Here is a 27,034-nt window from a genome sequence, read left to right on the forward strand (position 1 = left end):
TATTAAAAAGGGGTCACACACTGTCCAGGGCCTGCTACTTCCGGAAGTGTTTTTGGCGTGTGTTGCGTGCACTCCGTTGTTGCATCTTTGGTTGCTTTATCTCACTGTTCGTAGCGGTGAATTTGACTTTCCGCCAGATGTGCTTTGATGTTTTTTGTTGTTGTTGTTGAAGGAGCCCTGAAAAAAAGGGGAAAAGTGGGCCGGGGAAGAAGATTTATTCCATACAAAGCGAGAAATGACAGGGGTGGGGAAAAAAAACTCCAGGCGGAGAATCAAAGAAAGTATATAGCTTAATCCAGAGAGAGAAAGAGAGAGGAATATAAAGAAGAAGACACAGAAAGGTGTAAAAATATAGAGTAAAAATGCCTGATGAAGCAAACAACCAGAACAGAGAATTAAAGGGAAAAAATACACACACACACACACACACACACAAACATATATATACAAAATAAGAATTGACTGAAAATCAAATCAGGAACTATGAGCCTGATTCCAAAGGAAAGAGGTTAAAAAAAAAAAAAGACGATGGTAGAAGGAAAAAGAAAGGAAAAGAGAAAAACAAATTTAGGAAACCACACTAACATAAAAAACCACAGGACAGCTGTCTCTTGGTTCCATCAGCTGTTGTGGCTGTTCTGCAGCAGAGGCCATCTGTTTTGGTTAGTCCTGTTCCAGTAGATAAGCACTTACCCAGCACAGAGTTGTAGGGTTTGGTGTAAGTGGGTTCTGTCTCCACTGGGGGCCCCTGTGATGTTCTCATACTGTTAATTTTTCCCTGAGCAGTTTCTTTTCTTTTTATAAATAACTGTGCCTTCCATAGTATTGGCATTCAGAAGTGGGTTTTAAAAAAATTTTTTTAATGTTTCTTTAATTTTGAGAGACAGAGAGAGACAGTGTGAGCAGGGGAGGGTCAGAGAGAGAGAGGGAGACACAGAATCCGAAGCAGGCTCCAGGCTCTGAGCTAGCGGTCAGCATAGAGCCTGACGCAGGGCTTGAACCCATGAACTGCGAGATCATGACCTGAGCTGAAGCCGGATGCTTAACCGACTGAGCCACCCAGGTGCCCCACAAGTGTTAATAAAATTTGGCACAGGATGCTTTCTTGGCATCACACACTATGGTAATTGCTTTACATGTCTTGTTATCTCCCTACCTGGCCACTGCAAAACTAAGAGGTAGGCACTATATGTTTTTAAGATTATGGAAACTGCCATCGCATGAAAATGAACCTCACCTTAAGGCAAAGTATATTTGTGATGCTCATCATTCTGTTCAATGTCCTATGCATTTGAATCTCAGGTAATCCTCTCTTCCTTTGGAGGAAGAACTTGTAAATCATTCTTTCCATCAAATAGTATTTTCTTACTCCAACGGAAATGATGAATTTAAACAGATAAAACACCCCACACCAAATGTGCCTCATATCTCCTGGGTTCTCCATACATTTGAATTATAGACATGTGTTAATTACTAATAGCAACATCAGAAGTTCTATCTCTAGGACTGTGAACATGTAAAAACTAAAAAGCCTCTGGTAATTATAATTTCTCCCTCTGAAAACTAAATGAGTATCTGATGTTAATAAGTATTGCAGAGTGTTGGGAAACATGAAGGAGAAATTTTGCTAAATATTGGCATACTTTTTGTCAAATATTTTGATCTACTTAATAAAATTGGAAAATGAGGTATGTATTTTAGATTTTAATCAAACTATAGGTCTGGACTCATTCGATAATCTCTCATAGAGTATTTCCCTGTACTTTGAACTTAATTTAAGTAGTTTGTTATATAATGTCATTGCAATTTTATGCCAGCTCTTATTTTGGATATTAAAGTAAATATAATTAAAATATGGTTCATGTGTCTTCTTTCTAAATGCTCTCTAGGCACTGTTGACCCATACTCCTCCTTGGAATGTGAAGTAACATGGCAGCCGGGTTTCAGTTCTCCAGAAAACGGAGAGTTTGTTCTTCATGTCAATGAAGGAAAGACGGTGACCCTGAAATGTGTTGCACAAGTAATGATTTCCTTTGGATATGATTTTTATTTTGAGCACTCTAAATTGGTTGGACATATATGTGTGTGTGTATTGTTGAGTACATACACTTTGGTAGTAAAACCGATTTCGCTTTGCAATATTTATTTAACAGAGTTATCCATCCTCTTGGTACCACTTCTCTACCGTCACTGAAGACTTTGCTAAAAAAATTGTGTTCTGTTGCCTAGAATTAACTCAGAAGTCCGAGATTTTGGTGCCAATGGTACTAGATTGTTATTAGAGCCTTTATAAGCATAAAATAGCATGACAGCCACTTGAAACTTAGTTATTTCATTAGCAGAAAAAAAAAACCAAAATAGAAAAATTATGGTTTTGGCCTACTATAATTCCTTGTTATAATTCTAGTAGTGATTAATAATTCAGTATGAAATGAATCATGTAATTTACATAGTGAGATGGAAATTCTTATTTTTATAGACTATACCGTTTATAATAAAAATGAGTAAAGTTAAAGCTCCAGTACGTTAATTTTAACTTTCTTTCTATAGTAGGGCCCAGAAGGCCTTAACTTCATGCCTTGTAATCACCAAGAATCCACTTTACTTGTGTACCAATTTTGCTTTCCTATATTCCTAGTAATTTAACACAAGCCAGTGCTGTTTTATTACATCTTTTCTCTATCTCTAGGCCATGATCATGCTCTTAAATATTTCAGCTATGAAGGAGCTCATAGCCTTAAGAGATAAGAGATTCATCCACTTTAATGATGGCAAGTGGCAGTCAGAAATCAGTAGGGTCTTTCCTCTCCTCTAGGGTTGAAATTAGCAGGCCCTTACTGCTTTCCCGATGTTTAAATTACTTACTATTCTTTTAAAAACTTTCTATTGAAGTGTATAGTATACATACAGAAAAGTATCATTCAGTCTTTACAGACTCATGGCCCCTTTGTTACTCACCCCTAGAACGACCAGATCAAGAAACAAGATCGGACCAATATCCCAAAAGAACCACCCCCTCCTCCCTAGTTCACACTTCCAGTCCCTCTGTCCCCACCAGAGTCATCACTATCCATACTTCTAAGGGTATAGATTAATCTTGGTTGTGAGCTTTATATAAATGTAATCAAAGCATGTGTTCTCTTCTATGTCTGCCTTCTTTTGTTCATCATTAGGTTTGTGGGCTTTGTCTATTCTGATACATGTGGTGACAGTGTATTCATTCTCATTCCTGAATAGTATTCCGTTGTGTGACTAAACCATTATTTTTCCATCACACAGCTGATGGGGATTTGGATTGTTTTCAGATTTTTCACTATAATAGTGCTTCTGTTGACCTTCTTATAGCTGTATTTTGGTGAATGTATGCACACCGTTCTTTAGCTGTTGCTTTCATAACTGTGTATGACAAAGTTACTAATATAAATTTGCTTATATACCCCATGTATATTTTTTCTAACAGATAAAAGATGAGCAATTTAGTAGTTCAGGTTTTACAGTAGTAATATTTATTAATTACTTTGCGTCAGGTAGGATGCTAAATGCTATTCATGTATTTTCTAATTTAATCTTGATAACAACTCTATAAGACTATACTTTTGACTCAGTTGATGGATGAGGAAATGTAGGATTAGAGTGGGTTATTAACGAGTACAAGTTCACACATGAAGTAAATGCTCTAGATGGAATGTTTATCCATATCTGTTTGCCTCCAGAGTCTTTGTTGTTACCCTTTGTCAAAATTTATCCACTTTCCCTCCACTAGGATTTGTTAAGAATAAAGTCTGAGATCTCAGAATAATGGGTTAGATTATTTTATGATAAATTCTTGAGATCCTTGAAGTTAAATGAATTGCGAACTGTTTCTTTTAAGAAAGTGAAGATAGAGGAATATGAAGTGATGAAATAAAATATTCATTGTCATTAATTTATGAAGGATTTACTTGACCACTTTGTCATCTGTTAGCTTTATTTTTTAATTTTTTAAATGTTTTTTAACATTTATTTTTGAGAGAGAGAGAGAGAGAGAGAGAGAAAGAGAGAGAGAGATGAGATGAGATGAGCAGGAGAGAGGCAGAGAGGGAGACAGAAAACCTGAAGCAGATTTCAGGCCCTGAACTGTCAGCACAGAGCCCGACATGGGGCTAGAATCCTCAAACCGTGAAATCACAACCCTGAGCCAAAGTCAGAGACTTAACTGACTGAGCCACCCAGGCACCCCTGTTAGCTTTGTTTAGAAATCTATTATTCCAATTAGCCAAATCATATCCTTCCAATAATTATAAGAATGTATTAAAACTTCCTATGATAATAAATTATCATAGATAGAGATAATAGGATGTGGTGTAAAGAGCACAAATAAGGAATTGGACTGCTTGAGTTCTGGTTCCCCTTGGTTATTGTTTCCTTTCCTGTGAAATAGGAGAGGTGGATAATATCAGCATTTTCAAAAAGTGCCCGATGGTACAGTAGTTTGTGAAGTTATTTGTGCACAGTTAAGGAGGAGTCCTGCATCTGAGTAACTCTGAATTACAGTGAACTACCTCCTCATTCTCAAATAAGGAAAGTGTGCATTATCAGCATATTAAGTGCCAAAAGAAGACTTCTGGATAATTTCATTTGGCACATATTTCCCATGCTAGGGGACTCTTGAACTCTTTCCTTTTGCAGAGTACATGGTAACACCCTGTACACAGTTGGATAGATGAGCTCTAAGATCTCCTTCAGTGATCAATCTACTTGATTCTGAGTCTCAGATTTGCTTCCTCCATTGAGTTGTATTATTCCCCCCACCTTCTTCAGTTGAGTATGTTTTAGACATTCCATTCTAGTTCTCCTTTCTCTTAAGTACATCGTAACATTTGATGACATTTCATATTTTAGAAATTTATGAAGCTGAAAAAATTTGAGTTTTTGGTAAGGTATAAAAAATATTTATTATTATTTCTATCACATCTTCTCTTTTATTATTAGATTGGTCACACCAAGGTCGTATATTTGGAGCCAAGGATCCACTTCAGTAATAGCCCTCAAGGTTTAACAACTTGGAGGAAAGCCATTCTTCACAATGTAGGACAAAACCATGCTTATTTCAAGGTAATGTAGAATCTTGGAAACTTGTTTGGATCAGATCACATTATAATTTGGATTAATCTTATTTGCCATCAATACTGTTGTGTTGCTACTTGAGTCTTTATAAATTGGCTGATGCTAATATTTAGGTATTTCATATGAGACTTACGTGAGTACATTTCATCTACTTTTGTCCTTGTGATTTCCCACAAAATTTTTTCTTCTTTTTTTTTTCTCCCTTAGTCTCTCATTTTCTTCTTAGCCTCTTTTTTCCCTCTTATTTTGCCTTATTGAAAAGATACATAATTTGAAAAAAAAACCAGCGCTTTAAAAAATATCCATTGTTACCATTACAACTCTGTATTTAATTACATGTTTTTCCTTATCTTCTCATTTTCACTCTGTCATCAGGACTGTGACAGTAGGGACCTAGAGCAAGATCCTTCTAAAGATACTCTTTTTATAGTTGTTGTTCCTGATTTAAAGTACAGGTTGAGCAGTGTTTAAGTGGTGATAAATTTGTTTTTGCTGAAAAATATATTAAGCCTCCCAGTAGTGACAATAGAGGTTAGTGTTTGAGACCTTTCATTCAGGGTTTGTATCTACATGCCATTTTCTCCCCCCTCAAAACATACAGGTACCTTTTTCTATTCTGTTGCTTCAAAATTACTTCTGAGGTTTACGTATTCCCTCATCCCAAAAATACCTTAACCAATTTTCCCTTAAATTATTCTGGCTTCAAGCATGGTAGATAGTCCTAAATTAGCCTCTGAGAAACCACACCATAAATCCTTTGGTAAGGTACTTAGAACTTTTTTGAAGATCAAAACAATATCTTAGACATTGTGCTATGAAGGAAATAACAAAGAACAGGGGGGTTATCTTCTCCCCCCACCGACTTTGCTTTCAGTATTTACTGTCAGGGAAAAGGCTAACTATCAAAATAGTATCTAGAATTCTGTCATCTGCTCTACCAGATATGTCTCATCCTTGTACGTTTTGCAATGTCTTGAAAACATTCCAGACAACAAACTTCATCATCTTATTTCAGTTGGATGCCACCCCTACTGAAAGTTCTGTTTGCTGGGTTAGGGGTACAAACCCTTCTTGAAGTTTATTTGTGCCTCTCGTGTTTGAAAACTTACTCCAAAATCATCTGATGCCCTGTGCCCAGGGTCCTCTCTCTAGGTAGTAGTTTGGAAGCTTTCCCATGAAAGCTTCAGAACAGTACCTTTAGAGGGGTAATGTAGCATTTCTGCAAATTTTCAATTACAGGTTTGTGACCAGCGTCTTTTGCCTACCATTAAAATTGTTCCATCACAAGGAATCATTCCATTTGGGGGACTAACTGTTCTCAATATCTCCTGTACACCTACTGTGGCAGAAAAATTTGATACAAGAGCAAAGGTATGCTTATTCATACCTTATATATGTCTCTGTGAATTTGTTTCCTTGTTTAAGATATTTATAATAGTAGGTATAATGTTATAAAATGTGTGCATATTTATTCTTAGAAAACTTGTTTTAATGATTTCTTCTAATGAAAATGGGTTTTAATGGTTTATGATACTAATGAGTAAGTTTTAAAATTTCTGTTATTTTCTTAGCAGTTGAGTTACCTCTAAAAAATACAGTTTTTAGAGATCTATAAAATATGCAACTTTACCTGTATAATTTTGTAGAAATGGTTAGCAAAGGCAAGAGGATTTGTAGAAAATATGTTGGGTGAAAGTTAATAATGAAAATTTCTACTAAGTTGAAATGGATACCTATCATCAGTATGAGGCATTTTTCGCATGAAATTAGAATTATACTTGGTATCTCTAAGTTGTGCTAAGTCCTCATTAGTCATAGAGGAAAGGATGACTTTTTTACATGGCATTAATTAGATACTTGATTTAACTAGATACCTTAAGAAAAGTTAATTGCTTTTGGAATGTTAATTCTAAATAGCTTCAATGACTTTATGAATTATAGGCAAATTCTATATGGTATTAACATCTATATTTTATAGCATATATAAAATGTTTGCTAGTTTATATTCTGAGAGTTATTTAAGTGAAAAGATTTTAGAGGCTTCTTTAAGTGATCACTAAACAGAATAAATGAAACAGTCTGTGATAAATGTTATTATAAACTCAAGGAATGGAAGAGTTTTTTTTTTAATTTTTAAATGTTTATTTAAACATAAGTTGGGGTGGGAGAAAGAGGCAGAGAGAGAGAGGGAGACACAGAATCTGAAGAAGGCTACAAGCTCTGAACTCAGCACAGAGCCAGACACAGGGCTTGAACTCACAAACTGCAAGATCATGCTCTGTGTCAAATTCGGACGCTTAACCAAGTGAGCCACCCAGGTGCCCCAAGGAATGGAATACTCTTGATCTTCAATCTAATGATCAACTGTGTATATTTACTTATATTAAAAATGATATGTACACTTATCAAATCAAAAGGAATACTTTTAGATATATCCTCCATTTTATCCTTAATTTCCCATAACAGTTATTTCTTAAATAATATGACAATATTATTAATGTGATAAACACCAAAAATTGTCCCAAGTAAACAATCTAATGATTGTACCTTACTTTTATAGAGAAATATGTACTGAACAATGTTTATAAATTGTATATTGTGGTATATGGTCTGAGATTTGAGCAGAGTATTTTTATATAATCTGGAAAACATTAAAAAATGGCCACTAAAATATAGATTTTACTAGAAGATTAATTTCTACTGTATCTTAGAAGGTTATGCTGTTTTTACAATGCTTACCTTTTTAACATAGTGTAATAAGATTCATTGATTCATCCATCCACTCAACACATATTTACTGGGCATTAATTTTATGTTAGTTTCTGTTGTGGACTCAGTGGGTGACAAATGATGGGGAGGCGGGTAAAAGCCATGAGGAGTTGAGATTACGTATGGGATCCATCAATGAAGAGCATGTTGATTTATAATTTCCTCTGAATCATTAAATTATGCTTTTTACGATTTTAGTCAAGCATTTTGTTTTTATAGTACGTATTTTTAAAATAAAATTTAGAAATTGTATAGTATTATGAATATAGTGATTTAGTTAATAAAACTAATTGCACATCGATTTCCCTGATAATTTTGAACAAATGGTGGGGCGCCTGGGTGGGTCAGTCGGTTGAGCAACTGACTTGGGCTCAGGTCATGATCTTGCGGTTTGCAGGTTCAGGCCCCATGTCGGACTCTGTGCTGACAGCTCAGAGCTTGGAGCTTGCTTCTGATTCTGTGTCACCTTCTCTCTCTGCCCCTGCCCCATCCGTGCTCTGTCTCTCAATAATAAATAAATGTAAAAAAAATTTTTTTTTTAATTTAGAACAAATGATAACTTGGAGTGTCTTTGCCTATGTACAGTGTCACTGTCTTTCTGTGGCAAGGGTGCAGTTATACTCATACAATATACAGAAAGTACAGTGTCATTGACTTTCTCTGGAAAGGGTAAAATGCACTCATATTTTTGTCTTAGATTTATACTTAGATTAAAATCCAGATTTGTTGCACCCTATTCTTATACAGGTAAGGCTTTCAGTGAATGCTATTTTTGTGCTTCTGAGATTTTGCTTAGACACTTTTATGTCCAGATAATCTACAGTTCTAATTTTGTAGGAATTAATACAACTAAATTCTTATTTTACTATCTTAATTTTCTCAGAGGCAGTTGAGTGTTCTGGTAGTCCTTGGTTCAAATTTAGCCACTGCTGTTTTGAAACATCAAGAAAAAAGCAAAATACTCTGCCTTTCTGAGCCTCAATTTTCCTGACTTGGAAATTAGGGTATTCATATTAACGACCTCACAGGATGCCGAGGATTAAAAAGGAGACAATGTGTTTAGCACTATTCCTGGCCCATTTACTCAGCAATTTTTTTTAAGCTACTTTCATTATTATTGTTATGGTCATTGTGGATGTTAGTATCTCGCTATGGGAAAAAGTATGTACTCAGTTCCCTCTCTGTTTTAATTTTGAATAATCCATTGAAATTAGGTAAATACGAAGGCATACAGGAAGTGGCAATAACATCTAGTTAAATGGGTAGAACTCTGTTGCCACATTCATAAGCTGTGAATGGGTCCCGTCTGTGGTGTAGGTTTTTGAGAGCTGAACATTCATTCCTCTTAGGAATATCAATTCTGCATAACAAGAAATGCGATGACAACTACCAGAATAAATCTTGTGACATTTATAATATGGTATGATTATTTGAATTTTAAAATACTACAATATGCCAGGTAACACTTTAGCAGTGTGCAAGGAGATTTTAATATGGTTTCTACAAAGTTTTATATTTCTCTTAAATAAGGTTGCTATTCGCCATGCAGATGTCATAGACCTTAGGATTGGTGGATCTGTTGAGGTTGCTGATGTGGAAATTAACCCGGTGAGTATGTTAAGTATTTGTGGAACCAGTTTAGGAGTGTTGGGACTTTTATTTTGGGTCTCTAGTCAATCCACTTATGTTTAAAAATCTTATTATGTAATACTTTGGCACATAGAAATTAATATATGTAATATAAGTGATGAAGCAGAACATGAAATGAAGGTTTAATTATTCACCACTGAATGGGGTGGCTGGGTGGCTAGTTGGTTGAGCCTTGGACTCTTGATTTCATCTCAGGTCATGATTCCAGGGTTGCGGGATCGAGTCCTGCGTCAAGCTCTGTGCTGAGTTTGGAACATGCTTGAGATTCTCTTTTTCCCTCTGCCCTTCTCCCCTACTTGCACACTCTCAAATAAAAAAAAAAATAATTCACCACTGAACTTAAGTATCAGAACACCACCAATACCCATTAAAGTCATCTGTAGGCTTCGTCATGATCCTGTCCCTCCTAAGAGATAGCCACTTCACTGAGTTTTCTGATTATTGTCCCATTACTTCTTCCAGTTGGCTTACCACGGATGCATGAATTCCTTAACCATTCATTATTTAGTTTAGCTTGTTACTTAAAAAAAATTTTTTTTTTAACATTTATTCATTTTTGAGAGATAGAGAGAAACAGAGCATGATTGGAGGAGCGGGAGAGAGAGAGAATCTTTCAGGTTCCAGGCTCTGAGCTGCCAGCACAGAGCCTAATGCGGACCTCGAACTCACTGACTGCAAGATCATGACTTGAGCTGAAGTTGGACGCTTAACTGACTGAGCCACCCAGGCGCCCCTAGTTGTATTTATTTTTTAAATCATTGCTCTGTACCCTCCTAAAACTTTGTCCTATAGTCGATAGAGCGCATACACACATACTTTTTTTTTCTGGCAAGGTTTTCAGGAACTAATCTGGTCCCATCTATCCAAATAAGTTAACCCTGATCCTTCAAAGCAGGCCCATATGCCCCTCCATTGCAGCATTTATAAGATGTTACAAACATCTTAAACTCTGGGAATATCTGCATCATTGCATTTGTCCTATTATTTTCCGGCTGTCTGCACTTCTGTTTTTGTCTCCCACTAGTACTGCAGCACCTGGCACCATTCTGGGGCTGTATTAAATTGAACAGAACTTGATGAGGCTGCCAATGCCTCTGGTAGGGCCTCATTTCTAGTCTGTACTTTAAGGGCATCAACAATTCTAGTGTCTTGCTTTAAGTTATAATTTTCTTTAAAAAATTTTTAAATGTTTTAATTTATTTGAGAGAGAGAGAGACAGAGACAGAGACAGAGTGATCAGAGGAGGGTCAGAGAGAGAAGGAGTCACAGGATCTAAAGACAGACTCCAGGCTCTGACCTATAGCTATCAGCACAGAGCCCGACACAGCACTCGAACCCACGAACCGTGAGATCATGACCTGACCAAAGCCAGATGCTTAACCAACTGAGTCACCCAGGCTCCCCTAAAAATTTTTTTAATATTTATTTATTTTTGAGGGGCGGGAAGGGGCAGAGAGAGAGAGGAAGACACAGAGTCCAAAGCAGGATCTAGGCATTGAGCTGTCAGCACAGAGCCTGATGCAAGGCTCAAACTCATGAACCTTGAGATGATGAGCTGAGCTGACTGAGCCACCCAGGTGCCCCGTTAAGTTATAATTTTCTAACCTTTATTTTTTTCGGTGTTGAAGGCATGATAAGTCCACATCCATTGGCAGATACTAGGCGGGCTTGTCCAAGACTGTGGTGATTCTTGGTGACTAAACCCTTAGCACCCAGAGTGCTCTTTTCCATTGCTGTGGTGCTTCTCCTTAAACACTATTAGAAGTGTATGGAGACTTTTACTACTTTATTTCCATACCCTAAAGGATTTCATGGCATGCTTTGCATGTTATGGTACAATTGAGTATGTGCTCGCTTTGGCAGCATATATACAATTGAGTAATTTTATAAGACTTCTTATTAATATATATCGATCCTTAATTATGTTGAATTTTAAGCATAGCTGCCTAGCTACCTTTTCAAAATAATATTCTGGCACTGCCAGATATTGTCAGTAATACATGTATTTCTTTTTATTTTTTAAAAGATTTAAAAAATTTATTTATTTTTGAGAGTGAGCAGGGGAAGGGCAGAGAGAGTCCCAAACAGGTTACATGCTTTCAGCACAAAGGCTGATGTGGGACTCAGACTCACGAACCATGAGATCATGTCCTGAGCTGAAATCGAGAGACACATGTTTAACTAACTAAGCCACCCAGGTGCCTTTTTTAGTAATAAATTTAATAACTGTATGGCATTGAATATGTATCTTAGTAACAATTAGGAAATCTTATCCAAATGAGCATATGGGCAAGGCCAGAAGGGCATAAGAGGAGTGATTTTTGTGAATATGCAAAGCATCAAATTTTCATTACCCGTATTGGATTTTGCAAATTTTACCTGCAGAACTACGTCGATATTATAAGTGAAACAGATAGTGGCCAGTTGATCTTAATGCAGTATTTTCCTCAATGTTTCTCTTTAATGTTATGTCTAATTCTTTTACTTAGAAACTGTAAGGCTGTAATATAGTAATTCTGCTTTGTGATATAGGCGCATGTTTGGCATGTGTGCTCAAGTTAAGATACAGTCAATAAACATGATGTAGATATATTTAAGCTAGGTTTCAGGTGCTAGGGACGCAAAAATGAATCATGCCTAAGGTCCACTAGGAAAGACAGATTTGTAAACAGTCTTTATAATGTAATGGTAAGTCAATACAAGGAACAGAAGGAATTCTGAGCTCAGCATAATAAATTATTGTTTATCGAATTGATATTTGAAGGATACATAATATTTTACCAGGCAGTTACAAGTTAGAGAAAAGCCTTCCTAACAGAAGGGACACATTGATAAAGAAACAGAAAGGGTGAAGCCTCAGGTATTGGTTGGACATGGCAGATCATATAGCTTGCTGAAATATGAAGTGATGGGGTAAGAGTGGAGCTAGGTTAGGCATGGGAACGTCAAAATGAGCTTTATGAGCCCTGCTAACAAAGGTGGACGTTGTCTGGAAATTGGAGGAGAATCATCACATTTTAAGATAGAAAGTGATATGGTCAGATTTTCAGTTAGTTTAATTGTGACTTAGTTGTGGAGAGAATTGGAGAAAGTTCAGATCAGAAATGAAATGTAAAATGATGAGTTACTAACTTCACACAATTGTGTTCGGTAGAAGAGGTGAAGGAGGCAGAATGAACCGCATTTGGTAACTGATTACATATAGGAGGTAGGGGGGAGGAAGGAAATGTGACCAATTTTTATAGCATCCTGTAATTGATAAAAAAAATAACAGTATAACATTTTTATCAAGGTATAACTGACACATAACATTATGTTAGGGGCATCTGGGTGGTTCAGTCGTTTAAGCATCCAACTTTGGCTCAGGTCATGATCTCACGGTTTGTGGGTTCAAGCCACATGTTAGGCTCTGTGGGGACAGCTCAGAGCCTGGAGGCTGCTTCAGATTCTGTGTCTCCCTCTCTCTGCCCCTCCCCTGCTCACACTCTGTCTCTTTCTCTCTCAAAAATAAATAAACATTAAAAAAATTAAAAAAAACCCCACACATTATGTTAGTTTTAGGTATACCACATAATGATTTGATATTTGTATATATTACAAAATGCTCACCATAAGTCTAGTTAATATGTTTCACCAAGCATAGTTACATTTGTTTTCTTATGATGAAAACTTTAAGATCTGCTCTTTTAAAGTATAATTTTTGGTGTATATTATTTTCATAGGTATTGTGCTTTCTAATTCTTTCTCTTTTTTTTTTAAAATTTTAGGACGTATTTAAATTCAGTGCTACCTATGTTGGTGCTACTCAGACTATTCCATTTATAATAAAAAACAAAGGTATAACACGTGCCAGAGTTCAGTTTAATCTACAAAACTTTGAATATTTTTCTATGGACTTCAAACAAAAATTAGGTATATCTTTTATACTATAATAATATTCTTTTAGACAGATTTAAGTTGCTTTAAAGTATAATGTTGAAAAATACTGTAAGTCAAGGGCAATTGTTCTTAAATATTTTTAATTCCTCAATGCATGCTTTTCTTATACTCTGTATCCTGTCATGATTTTTTTTCTAGAAACATACCAATATTATAATATAAGAATGCTTTGCTATAACATAACCATGCTTATGAGTTGATTTAATATAGTTAGTTAAGAATGTTTTATATAAGTATATATTATAAATGAAAATGAAATTATTAATTGCTGATTTTAATTGCCCAAGAATTTCAGGTAAATGTGGAGAGCTCCGTTTACTCGTTTATTAAGTCTCTTTAGGTCACATTAAGTTTAAAAGATGGCACTTCTTGTTTTTAAAATTTTTATAAAGTTTTAAAAGTATTTATTTGTGGAGAGAGTACAAGTATGCGGAGGGGCAGAGAGAATGTGAGAGAGAAAATTCTAAGCTGGCTCCAAGCTGTCAGCACAGAGCCTGATGCTGGGCTTGATCTCACGAACTCTGAGAGCATGACCTGAGCTGAAATCATGAGTCAGACACTCAACAGACTGAGCCACCCAGCTGCCCCAAAAGATAGGTACTTCTGTAAAGAGGTTTCATTTGTCTATTCCAGGGTTTGTCACAGTAAGGCCTGTGGGCTAAATCTGGCCGGATACATGTTTTTATAAATAAAGTTTTATTAAAGTACAGACACATTCATTTGTTTGCATATTATTTGTGGCTGTGATGGAACCATATGGCTTGCAAAGCCTACAGTATTTAGTATCTGGACCTTACAGAAAAATAGTGCCAATCATTGGTTTGGTCTTTTCTTTTTTCATAACTTTATTGAATACCAATTATAGGCTAGATACTAGACTTTGAATCTTTAAAGATAATAAGATATTTCCAAGTTTTTAAGAAGTAAACAGTAGCTTTATCAGTCAGGATCTCTGTAGTTAACAGATTACTCACTCAAAGGGTTTAACTGAAGAGAGTTTTATGAAGGAATTATTTATGGAGGTGGGAGTTGGGTTAAAAGAAATCAACACGGGGGGGGGCACCTGGGTGGTTCAGGTCATGATCTCATGGTTTGTGGGTTTGAGCCCTGTGTCGGGCTCTGTGCTGACAGCTCGGATCTTGGAGCCTGCTTTGGATTCTTTGCCTCCCTCTTTCTTTCTGCCTTCCTCTGCTTGTGGGTTCTCTTGGTCTCTCTCTCAAAAATAAATAAATAAACTTAAAAAAAAAAACAAATCAACAAGTGATGGAAGCTGTTACTACTTCCACACTTGAAGGAGTAAGAGGAGGCACAGTGTTACTGGAGCCTCATGATCAGTGAAACTATGGAAGAATGATCAGCCATTGAGAGCTTTAGTCATAACGGATTGCAGCCATTGCCAGAACTGTAGCCAGCACAGTAAAGACAGGAGAGCATAAATACCCTCTACCTTCTGATATCCTACTGGTGTCTCCCAGTGATTGAACTGAATCAAAGGCAGAAGAGCAGGGGTCTAGCTGAATTGACTTGTAGAAGTCAGGACAGAGCAGAACAGAGTGAGACAGCTATTGAATCTATGTGATAAATGATGACCACTTGTAACAGGACAGCTGGAAAGAAATCAGGTTATTATCATATAGCATCACAGATGCTATAAGACAAGTCAGTGCTTAGGGAGCACATGTCAGGGAAAACTAGCTGAGAATCAGCAGTAAGGAAAGGTTTCTTGGAGAAGTTGCCTAATCTGAGTCTTGAAGAATGAGGATATACACAAGAAAAGGGGGTATGTGAACCAATGCAAGCAAAGGCCTAGAAATGAGTTAATATGGCAAGTAGTTCAGGATGTGTACAGCATATAGGAACTCGACTGAACACACAAGGGAGACCCAGGTTACTAAGGATCTTTTTTGGACTTTTATCCTAGAGGTTAGGCCACACCATTAAGGGATATATAGCCAGGCAGTGATGTGATTTAGGCTTAAATTTTGCTAATGTTTCTTTTGGAGCAGAGTTGAGAATGCCCTGGGGGGGAACATGTGCAAGGGCAAGACCAGAGAGAGTGGGAAGGGCAAGAGCAGAGAGAGTGAGATCAGCGAGCGCTGTGGCCATGCGGGTGAGAACTGATGAAGCCTGAACACAGGCAGTGATGCTGGACATGGGAAGGAAGGGAGTGCCAAGGCGCTGAGAAATTAGATCCCCCCAGCCTGGTTACTGAGTGGACGTAGGTATTAGGGAAGAGGAGCAAGGCTTCAGTGTCTCCCTGTTTTTGATTGTAAGAAGGAGGTGCTGGAGGCACAATTCATATTTGAGGTAATATAGGAGGAGGATCAGGTTTAGGCGAGCATGCTGTGTGAGGAGAGGATCACAGGGAGGATCACCGCAAGGGGCTGGAAATACGTAGGAAGTCTCTATTCTGTTTTTTCTTCCAACTGGGTATCGAAACTTCAGTTGCTTAACACTTAACTCTTGCTGACTGCCTCATATACTCTCGCACCTTGTTCAGTGGGTCACAGACTCCTGGCTATTCTGTAAAGCTAGCCTGCAGACTGCGTTCATTTCTACAATTTGGCCTTAGCCCTAGGTCAGGCCTCCCTTACAGGCCACTACATCATCTTTTCAAGTGTTTCCCCTGCCTCCAAGTTTTTCTCCTCATTCCTTTTTCAGAGAAGCCAGGATCTTATCACATCTGTTCTCTGCTCAAAAAGTTTTCCTGGGGTGCACCTGGGTGGCTCAGTCAGTTTAGCATCTCACTCGACTTCCACGCAGGTCATAGGCTCACAGTTTGTGAGATTGAGCCCCGTGTTGGGGTCTGACAGTGGGAACCCTGCTTGGGATTCTCTCTTTCTGCCCCTCCCCCCCCTTGTGTGTGTGCTTTCTCTCTGAAATAAATAAATAAACACTAAATAAAGCTTTGCTGGCTTCCTATTACCAATAGCAGTGGTTCTTAGCAGAAGGCTGCTGGCATAGTCTAGGAGGTACTTCCCTTGATCTTAATCATTATTAACAATTTACAATAAAGTTTATACTTAAAATGTTCCAAAAATCTATGTTGTTATTATTAAGCATTTGACCGCATAGCTACCCTTTTGTGACAAATTAGACTTGGTTTTTCTCCTGGTCAATTCACTATTATCTGATAGAGGACTTAAGGGAGAGGAAACATTGAGAGCCATTTAGGTAGGACTCCACCTTGTCTTTCCAGTCTTCTTTCCTGTAGTAGGTTCCAGCTGCTCTCTGCTGCCGCCAGATCGTGTTCCATGTTTCCTTCTGATGCCTCTGGGCTTCCCTTCTAGGATGGTTCTACTTCTTCTATTCCTGGTACCTGTGTTCCCACCCTCTTTTATAAATTAGCTGCAACCTTACAGGTCCCTAGGAGTCATTAACCCTGTCCCCATCCCTGTCCAGTTGGCTGAAATTATTTTTTTAATCTTGACCCACTTGGGACATTGTTTAAGTCTTATTACAGCACTAACAATTTCTGTCTCGTATCATAAACAGTTGTGTACCTGTCTGACTTCCCTACTACACTGTGAGCTCTTTGAGGTCAAGGACTATGTTTATAAGTTTTGTTTTCTACTTGACTTTCCAGTATAGTGCTGTGTACATTATAGGCACTTAAGAAATATTTTATGAAGCTGTCTTGGATTATTACATTTCACAAACTATATGTTTATATTTCAAATATATTTATGAACATTTATCTATTTTATTATATATATTCCAAATGTATTTAAGAATATTTATCCTTCTGTTTTTATTATATTTTCTGTCTTCTAGATATATACTCATTCTAGGTGGATATTCATTCCTGTATAATATGTGTATCTTTTCCCAAATTACAAGCAGTGTTGGTGTTAATATACTCTTCATGGGCTTTTTAGTCATTTAATGCTTTTTACATTATACGTCAAAGTGAGTGAAATTGAGTGAGTTGAAGGAGAGTGCAGTCAGTGAGTTATTGAAGTTCTTTTCCAGACAGGTGATTGAAATTATTACCATCCCTTGGGTTAATCAGATAACTTTGGGGAGAAAAAAGGATTTTTAGAATTGTTTAGTGAGGACAGAGTTTCTGCTGTAAGAAACATTTGATCTTTCAGGCACTTCTTTTAGAAGTTCATTGAAGTGGTTATAATTGTGACCCTGAAGTTTGCATTATTATTTGACAGTTGTTTCTTTATCTCCACCTAATGCTTTCATATCTGGAGTGATTGCATTTTGTCAAAAAGTGACCTTGTATAAAATTGCGTTTATCTTCTTTGTGGACCGTTGAGCCATCAGGAGGAGGTCTGGGTCGTCCCTGCTCTATCTTTGTGGGAGAAGGAGCCTCTCACTTCTTGGACCTAAGATTAAGTCTGTTACTTGACATTGACCTTCTTTTCTTTCTACATTCATCTGCATATGACTGTGATATGCTGCTTCAACTTAGGAGATTTTTAAAAATGGGTTTACTGTCCATTTGCTGATTAAATATATGTTTGTGCCATTTTTGAATGTCAGTTTTGCTGATTAGAACCTTGGTATTAAGAGCAATTTTTTTTTAACCAACAGCAACCTTATGAAGCCCTGCACAGATACATTAGCAACTGCTTTTTGATTGTTATAGACATGTCTATGAGGTTTTTCAGAGTTTCATTTCCATATGTAGTAGTGGTATTATAGATATGTATCTGACTTCTTAAAAAATACATTTTTTATGTCTTTTAGGGCAACTCACAGACCCTGCATCTCCCAACATATATTCTTCGGAGTTAGAGGAGGGGACATCAGTGGAATGTGGCATAGTGTTCTCTCCCAAAGAAGTATGTTCAGCTTTCTATTACTCATATTACTGGGGAGTAGCAGAATTAAGATAATCCTAACTCAGAAGCTCTCAAAGGTCACCTGTGCTCTTTTGTAGTGGGTCTTTTTGTAACTTGTAAGCATGCCTTGGTATACCTTTTAATTTGGTAAAATGATTGCTAGAGATGTCTGGCTCATGCTTCCAAAGTCTCAAGGGGTACAGACAACACATACATGGAATCTGTGGTCTCAGTTATGCTCAAAATTCAGTATATGGCATGTTATGAAAGCAAAGTTAAGAGTAACCCCCAAATCACTTATATTCAGGCTAGCATGTGCTTCATACTTATATTTAAGTGGGTATGTTTAATGCTTTTAGAATCACTACTTGAAATTACCAAAGATGTGCTATGAGGATATAAGAGGGGTTCCTGTGATACTTTTTCATAGTGTCCCTTGATGTTTAGTGACTCAAAAACAACAAACAAAATCAAAGAAAATACCTTTTCTGGAATATGGCCAGGAGGTCGGGCTACCTCTGGCAGTATTCCAGGAGCCATATCTCCTATCTTCAGAGGTTTTGCAACAGAAATGTCAAGAAGAGAACTTCTTGTTACCCATAAAGTTGGGAAGTCATGTTGATGGGGTTCTTAAACAAATGGCTAAGAATTGTTGAGATATCTTTGGTGCAAAAAGGTGATTTTATTAGAGCATGGGGACAGGGCCCCTGGGCAGAACGAGCCGCCCTGGGCTTGTGAGGACCGACTGATGATAAACTTTTAAGTTAGTGGGGGTTTGGGATAACTTAAGTTTCTAAGTAATTTTTTTTTTATTATATTTGAGAGACAGAGGGAGACAGAACATGAGCAGGGTAGGGTCAAGAGAGAGGGAGACACAGAATCTGAAGCAGGCTCCAGGCTCTGAGCTAGCTGTCAGCACAGAGCCAGACATGGGGCTCGAACCCACAAACTGTGAGATCATGACCTGAGCCGAAGTTGGACGCTTAATTGACTGAGCCACCCAGGCGCCCCAGTTTCTAAGTAATTGAAAGCAAGGCTTTCAGGACCTTGAGGGGCTAGCTACTGTTAAGATAAGGTTACTTTTAGTCTTTAATAAAACAGGTATCAGTGGGCTGTAAGCTGTAAAGAGATTTAATTTAAGCTACATTTCTCTTGCCTTTGTTTACCTCATCAATGTTACTGCGTCCTCCTAAACAAGAATCAAATTTCTCTATGGCAATTAGCGTGTAAGACTCTTATATCAAAACATTTTCTATTCCAGCATGACTAGCGTGATGCCTTGTACCCAATAGGTGTAAAATAGAAAGAACTAAGCGAAAATAATAACACAGAACGTGTGTTGAATGCAAATCACTCTTTAATGATCCATTTAAAAAATGTTTATTTTCTGAGAGAAAGAGAGTGAGCAGAGGAGATGTAGAGAGAGGGGGAATGAGGATCTGAAGCAGGCTCTGTGCTGACAGCAGAGAACCCTATGCGGGGCTCAAACTCACAAACTGTGAGATCATGACCTGAACCGAAGTCAGATGCTCAACTGACTGAGCCACCCAGGAGCACCTAATGATATATTTTTAGTAATGTCACTGAAGTACAGTTTCCTGAGATTGAAGTCATATTTTACTAACAATGATAGCTGTGATATAGCTTTCATGAGGAAAAAGTAAAGAAAATTTTAGGACATGTTTAGATTTAAGAAAATGCTAAAGATTAATTTTGCCTTTTTTTTTTAATGTTTATTTTCAAGAGATAGAGCACAAGTAGGTGAGGGGAAGAGAGAGAGGGAGACACAGAATCTGAAGTGGGCTCCAGGCTCCCACTTGTCAGCATAGAGCCCAATGCGGGGCTCAAACTCACGAACTGTGAGGTCATGACTTGATCTACAGCCAGTCACTTAACCTACTGAGCCACCCGGCTGCTCCTAATTTTGTTTTCTTAAAGTACACTACCTTACTTGGGATAGGTTTGCTGGTTTTGTGCACCTGTGATTCACGTGGGATGGTACCGTCTCCAGAGTTCACTCTTGCATCTGTTCTGGTTTTAGGCAAGCATAGTGCATGAGGTAGCAAAAGCTACTTTTCTGACACTAAGAGAAAATGAAAATTTTCATCTTATGCACAACATTAAGTATATTCAGATGCATACTGTACTATATTTGATTTCCGTAGGTTTGGTAAATTATTCATCTACATTAATGAAAGTGATATTTAGATATTTTTATTTTTTGGAAGCAATTTTTTAATATTTTTTAAATTGGAGTATAATTAACATACAGTGTTATATTAATTTCAGGTGTAGAATATAATGATTCAGTAATTCTATAAATTACTCAGTGCTCATCATGATAATGTACACTGTTTTTTAAAAAAAATTTTTGCTGTTTATTTTTGAGAGAGAGAGCGCGCGAGCACGAGCAGGGGAGGGGCAGAGAAGAGGGAGATACAGAATCCGAAGCAGGCTCCAGGCTCTGAGCTGTCAGCACAGTGCTCCACGTGGGGCTTGAACTCCCAAGTTGGGAGATCATGACCTGAGCCAAAGTTGGATACTTTGACAGAGCCACCCAGGTGCCCCGTGATAAGTGTATTCTTAATCCCTATCACCTATTTCACCTATTCCCCCACCCACCTTTGCTCTAGCAACCGCCAGTTTGTTCTTTAGATAGCTACTTTAAAATATTGGGGGTTTTTTTGTTTATTTTTGAGAGAGCAAGAGTGTGAGTGGAAGAGGGGCAGAGAGAGGGAGACTCAGAATCCGAAGCAGGATCCAGGTCCTGAGCTGTCAGCGCAGAGTCCGAGCTGTCAGCACAGAGCCTGACATGAGGCTCGAACTCACAGACCGCGAGATCATGATCTGAGCCGAAGGTGGATGCTTAACTGACTGAGCCACCCAGGTGCTCCGCTAGAGAGATGCTTCTTAGCAAGGTTTTCAAGAAGAGAGAGACCATCTTTTCTTTTTTTGAAAATTATCTTGCAAATACTTTTCTTTGGCCTACTTTAAGCTATCAGAAAATATCAAAGTACAAATATTATTTAGATTTTTCTTTTATCTTTTCAGCAGAGGACTTTGAAGTTCATGAAATATTGTAAAGGTATTTCTAATTTGTCTTTCTAATTCAGACAAAACATAATTAACGAGTGATTTGAAGAGATTCAGAAGATGTTTATTTTTCTAAGTTTTACAGCATTCTAATATCTACTCAACTCTCATTTACCCTAACTACTTGCAAGTTTTGCCAGTAGAAAATATCCTTATAGATAAATATTTGCTTTCACATTATTGATTTTCATTATATCTTTCTAGCAGGAGAATAGTTGGGTCAAACTCTGTGTACATTTTAGGCTATTGCTGTGTATTGCCAAATTGCTCTCCAGAAAAGGTTATACCAGTTATACTAACCCCAGTAACAGTGTAAATGTTGGTCTTTTTCGTTGTACAAGTAAGTTGTATCAATTATGTATGTATGCACATATAATATTCAGCCAATCTGATAGGGGAATGATCATTTTAAATTGCATCTCTTGGATTCTTTGCCTATAAGAAACCCCCTCTAAAACAGTAGTGATTTGTTAACAGTTTGGCCTGGTTGATAATGTTAAAATTCTTTGAACTGTCTGGTAGTAGGATAAGTGATCTCTATTCTTTTTAAAATATTATTGGCGGGGCGCCTGGATGGCTCAGTCGGTTGAGTGTCCAACTTCAGGTCAGGTCATGATCTCACGGTTCATGGGTTCCAGCCCCACGTCGGGCTCTGTGCTAACAGCTCAGAGCCCGGAGCCTGCTTCGGATTGTCTCCTCCTCTTTCTTCCGCTTCCCCACTCCCGCTCTGTCTCTCTTGCTCAAAAATAAATAACAAAAATAAACAAATAAAACTTACCTATATACCAGTGTGGCTCAGTTGGTTAAGCCTCCAACTTCGGCTCAGGTCATGATCCTCAGGGTTTGTGGGTTTGAGCCCCACATTGGACTCTTTACTGACACCTCAGAGCCTGGAGTCTGCTTTGGATTCTGTGTTTCCCTCTCTCTCTGACCCTCCCCTGCTCGCACTGTCTGTCTTTCTGTCTCTCTCAAAAATAAATAAAAACATTAGAAAAAAATATTGGCCATTTTTCTACTTTTCCTGATAAACTTTGGAATCATTTTTTCAAGTTTATAGCTACCAGTTGTATAGGGATTTTGATTTGTGGTGCAGTAAGTTAATAAAAAAAAAAAATTACAGGGACGTCCAGATGGCCCAGTCAGTAGAGCATGCAGCTCTTGATTTCAACTCAAGTCATGATCTCACGGTTCCTAGGATGGAGCCCTGGTTTCTGAGATGGATTCCTGTGTGGGGCTCTGTGCTGACAGCGTGGAGCCTGCTTGGGATTCTCCCTAACCCCCCACGCCCCATTCTTTCCCTGCTCGTGTGTGCACACAGGCATGCCTGCACTCTCACAATAAATAAACTTAAAAAAAATTACAAGGAAGTGATTTCTGTATAAAATTGACCATTCTATTGTCCTATTCAGAAATAAGATAAGCCAGTTATTAAGTATTTTATGCTGCTCAGCAGAATTTTGAAATACTTTGAAGTAATTTTTCAATGCTGTTTTGTGCAGTGTAAATGGTTTTATGTATTTTATAGTCTTAAATTTTGAAAATAATGGTGAGTTATAAAACTGCTGATCTTCAAACTTCAATTATTTTAAATGATTTTTCAGTTGATTTTTCACTTTTTAGTAACACTGTTTGCAAATTTTGTTAATATTATTTCTCTTCCAATTAAATAATTATAATTTTTACATATTTTTCTTATGTTGTTTAGAATTTCTAGAACAAGAGCACATTATTTTTTTGGTTTCTCTTATTCCTAGTTTTCTTTGAAGTAATGTTTTAAGCCCATGTTGGGAAACATCTTTCTAGTACTAATTTCAAATAAATTTTTAATCAAAAAAATGTTGATTTTTATCTAGTCAAAAATCTTTATACCGTCATTCATTCTTACTCAAAGGAGGAAAATGGTTTGGTATATAATTCAGCAATTACATTGGTAGCATTAGTATATATTTTTTGCATCCATCAGACAATCAATAAGTATCTATTCAATAAGTTAATTAAAACAGTGCATAACCCTGCATATTCATTTCTGAAAGCTTATTCTATTTTTTCTTTCGGATACTTAGAATTGAAATTAATGAGGAAAGGGGGATGGGCATTTTAACTATTGGCACATATATACACACTGCTACCATAAAACTTGTATCAATTTATATTTACATCAATAATCATTGTTCAAGAAATATTTATTTGGCACCTACTAGTTACCTGGCATTATTCTTGACCTTGGGGTTATAGTAGAAAACTTTCATCTTAATGTGGCACCATGCTATCTTTTCTTCACGTCTTCTTCTTTATACTATTATCTTTTGCCAATGTAAAACACACATGTGACAAAAATCCAACATATCTATTTTTTTTGTCATTGGTATTTTTTTTAATGTTTTTTGTTTATTTTTGAGAGACAGAGAGAGTGTGAGCAGGGGAGGGTCAGAGAAAGAGGGAGATACAGAATCCGAAGCAGGCTCCAGGCTCTGAGCTAACCATCAGCACGGAGCCTGACGTGGTGCTCGAACCCACCAACTGTGAGATCATGACCTGAGCTGAAGGCGGATGCTTATCCGACTGAGCCACCCAGGTGCCCCGTCATTTGCATTTTTTGATGTTTTATCTAAGAAGCTATTGCCTAACTTAAGTCATAAAGATTTCTGTATTTGCTTTTGAGAGTTTTACTGCATTGGCTCTTATGTTTAGGTCTATTATCTTTTTTTTTTTTTTTCCCCTGTGAAGGAGAGAGAGAGTGAAAGAGGGAGGGAGGGAGGCAGGGACAGAGGGAGAGGGAAAGAGAAAATCTTAAGCAGGCTCCACACCCAGCCCAGAGCCTCACATGGGGCTCAGTGTCACTTACAACTCATGACCAGAGCCGAAATCACAAGTCGGGTGATTAACTGACTGAGCCACCCAGGAGTCCCTATGATCCATTTTGAATTATTTTTGTATATGATGTAAGATAAGAGTCTAGTTTCATTCTTTTGCATGCATTGTCCATTTGTTCCAGGAGAATTTATTGAAAATATTATCCCATTAAATCGCATTCACATTCTTGTCTAAAATCAAACATGGGGCGCCTGGGTGGTTCATTCAGTTAAGCATCCGACTTTGCCTTAGGTCGTGATCTCACAGCTGATGGGCTTGAGCCCCATATCAGGGTGTGTGCTGATGGCTCAGAGCTAGTAGCCGGCTTCGGATTCTGTGTTACCTCTCTCTCTGTCTCTCCCCTGCTTGTGCTCTATCTCTGTCTGAAAAATAAACATTAAAAAAAAAGATGTTATATTTAAAAAATAATAAAATCAGTTAAACACAAATATAAGTGTTTATCTCTGGAGTTTCAATTCTGTTGAAGTTTCAGTTCTGTTCTATTGATCTAGATGTCTTATTCCAACAACAGTGTCTTGATTAGCATAGTAATTTTGTAGTAATTTTTGAAATTGGAAAATATGAAGCCATTATTCTTGTTCAATAATATTTTTGGCTAATTTGTGTCCCATGCAGTTCCATATGAAGTTTAGGATTACCTTGCCAATTACTACAAAAAATCCAGCTTGGATTTGGATAAGTATTGTGAAGAATCTGTAGATCAATTTGGGGAGTATTCCCATTTTAACAATATTAAGTCTTCTAATCGATGAGCATGGGATCTCTTTGCATTTATTTAGGTCTTTAAATTCTTTCAACAGTGTTTTGTGGATTTCATTGTACAAATTTCCCACTTTATTAATTTTATTTCTAATATTTTTAATGCTATTGTAAATGAGATTTTTAAAATTTCATGTTCATTTGCAAATTGTTCATGTTAAGTGTATAGAAAAACAATTGAGTTTAAACATTGACCTAGTGTTTTGTATTTTTGTTGAACTTAGTCATTAGTTCTAATAGTTTGTAGATTCCTTAGAATTTTCTATCCACCAGATTATGCTTTCTCCAAATAGAGAAAATTTTATTTCTTCCTTTCCAATCTGGATCCCTTTTACTTTTTTTCCTCCCTGATTTCTAGAACCTCCAGTACAGTGTGATTTAGATGTGGTGAGAGCAAATATCTGAACTTGTTCCTGGTATTAGGAGGAAAGCTTCCATCTTTCACCTTTAAATATGATGTTAGCATTTTTTTGGGGGTAGAATTCTTTTATTGGGTTGAGAAAGCTCCCTTCTATTGCTAGTTGAGTATTTTGATCATAAAAGAAAAGTTGGATTTTGTCAAAAGATTTTAGTATCTATTTTCATAATCTTGATTTTGCCCTCTATTAATATGGTACATTATATTGATTGATATCTGTGTGTTAAAATCAGCCTTACATTCCAGTGATAAATCCCACTTGATCCTTTTTATATATTGCTGCAGTCAGTTTTCTAAGTATTTTTTTGAGGGGTTTTGCATCTGTGTTCACAAGGACTATTGGTCTGTAGTTTCCTTCCTTCAGCTGTCTTTGGTTTTAGTATCAGTGTAAAACTGGCTTCTTAGAATGAGTTGAGAAGTGTTCTCTTCTATTTTTGAAAGAATTTGTGAAGGATTGTATTGTAAATCTTCTGTAATTTAGTGGTATATTTCTTCATTGAAGTCCTCTAGTCCTGGGCTTTCCTTTGTCATATCTATTTTAAATTACCAATTCATCTATTTGCTTGTTATAGATCTATTCAAATTTTTGATTTCTTTTTAAAATTACAGAAACAATCCTTTCATTGACATTACATAGTACTTAGGGTTTATAAAGTGCCCTCATCTGTAATATCATTTTATTGCCACATGAATCCAGTAAAACAAGCATTGAGGCCTTAGATTTCCCCCCTTCTCCAGTCATACAAGCTGATGCACATCCGGACTACGTGACTTGCCAAAGCTCCCTGCTGTTGCGCTATAGAGCTTGAATAATACAATGTTATGTCGTCAGCCTCCTGACCCCTGGACCTTCATGATACCATGTTAGGAATCCAAACATGATGATGAAGAGTAAATACTCCTTTAGCCAATGGACACACAAATTTTGCATTTATTCTTTAGGTTTTATTAACTTTAATCCTGGTCATTAGCACTCAAAATCTTCAATTTTATAAAGTTATACTTATCAAAATGTCAATTACTGTTTTTATATGGTCTCTTTTCTGTTCCATTTTCCATATTCATAGGAGGAAATTTGCAGTCACAATTTGTTTCTTCAGGGATAAGTTTACTTGAGGGATAATTTCTGGATGCTTAACTAATTATATCTACAAGGGTATCTATAGAAATGAATAAAATAAAAACCCATAATACAATGAAAAAAAAAGGAAAAGAAATTGATATTTGTCAGAATTTTGTAGAATTTGGGGAAACATTATTTTGAAATAAATATCCATCTGTACAAGACAACTCAAAACATTAAAGCCGTGTCACTGGATGTGACTTGATTATGTCATTTGATTTAAGGTATCTGTCATCCCATTTGTTATGCATGAATAGCATTTCTGTATCAGATCAGATTATGGGCAGACTTCAAAAATTTTTTTTACATATATTCCTCTTAGTAAAAATTCACAGCATCCAGAGCAAAAGGAGAGTTTCTCTTGTTTCTCATTCTTTAATTCTTTATTAGTATTGACTGTTAGATTTCATTTATAGATTTCATGTGAGTTTCCTCTGACGTATGCCCCACTTTGGATGGAGCCTGTTGCATGTTCATCTGATTTCCAGTTGTTCATTCTGAAATGAC

The 27,034-nt window shown here is 36.9% G+C and overlaps 1 protein-coding gene across 1 annotated transcript in view; it reads left to right on the forward strand.

Moving 5' to 3' along the window:
- CFAP47 (cilia and flagella associated protein 47) overlaps nucleotides 1-27,034 on the forward strand; it is a 493,477-nt gene that overhangs the window by 55,942 nt on the left and 410,501 nt on the right. The window contains exons 16-21 of the mRNA XM_029929640.1: nucleotides 1,890-2,020; nucleotides 4,972-5,094; nucleotides 6,346-6,477; nucleotides 9,406-9,483; nucleotides 13,293-13,437; nucleotides 18,166-18,260. Coding sequence (XP_029785500.1) covers nucleotides 1,890-2,020; nucleotides 4,972-5,094; nucleotides 6,346-6,477; nucleotides 9,406-9,483; nucleotides 13,293-13,437; nucleotides 18,166-18,260 — 704 coding nt within the window. The remainder of the gene's footprint in view (nucleotides 1-1,889; nucleotides 2,021-4,971; nucleotides 5,095-6,345; nucleotides 6,478-9,405; nucleotides 9,484-13,292; nucleotides 13,438-18,165; nucleotides 18,261-27,034) is intronic.

Source organism: Suricata suricatta, chromosome X, assembly GCF_006229205.1.
Source record: "Suricata suricatta isolate VVHF042 chromosome X, meerkat_22Aug2017_6uvM2_HiC, whole genome shotgun sequence".
Taxonomy (NCBI): Eukaryota; Metazoa; Chordata; class Mammalia; order Carnivora; family Herpestidae; genus Suricata; species Suricata suricatta.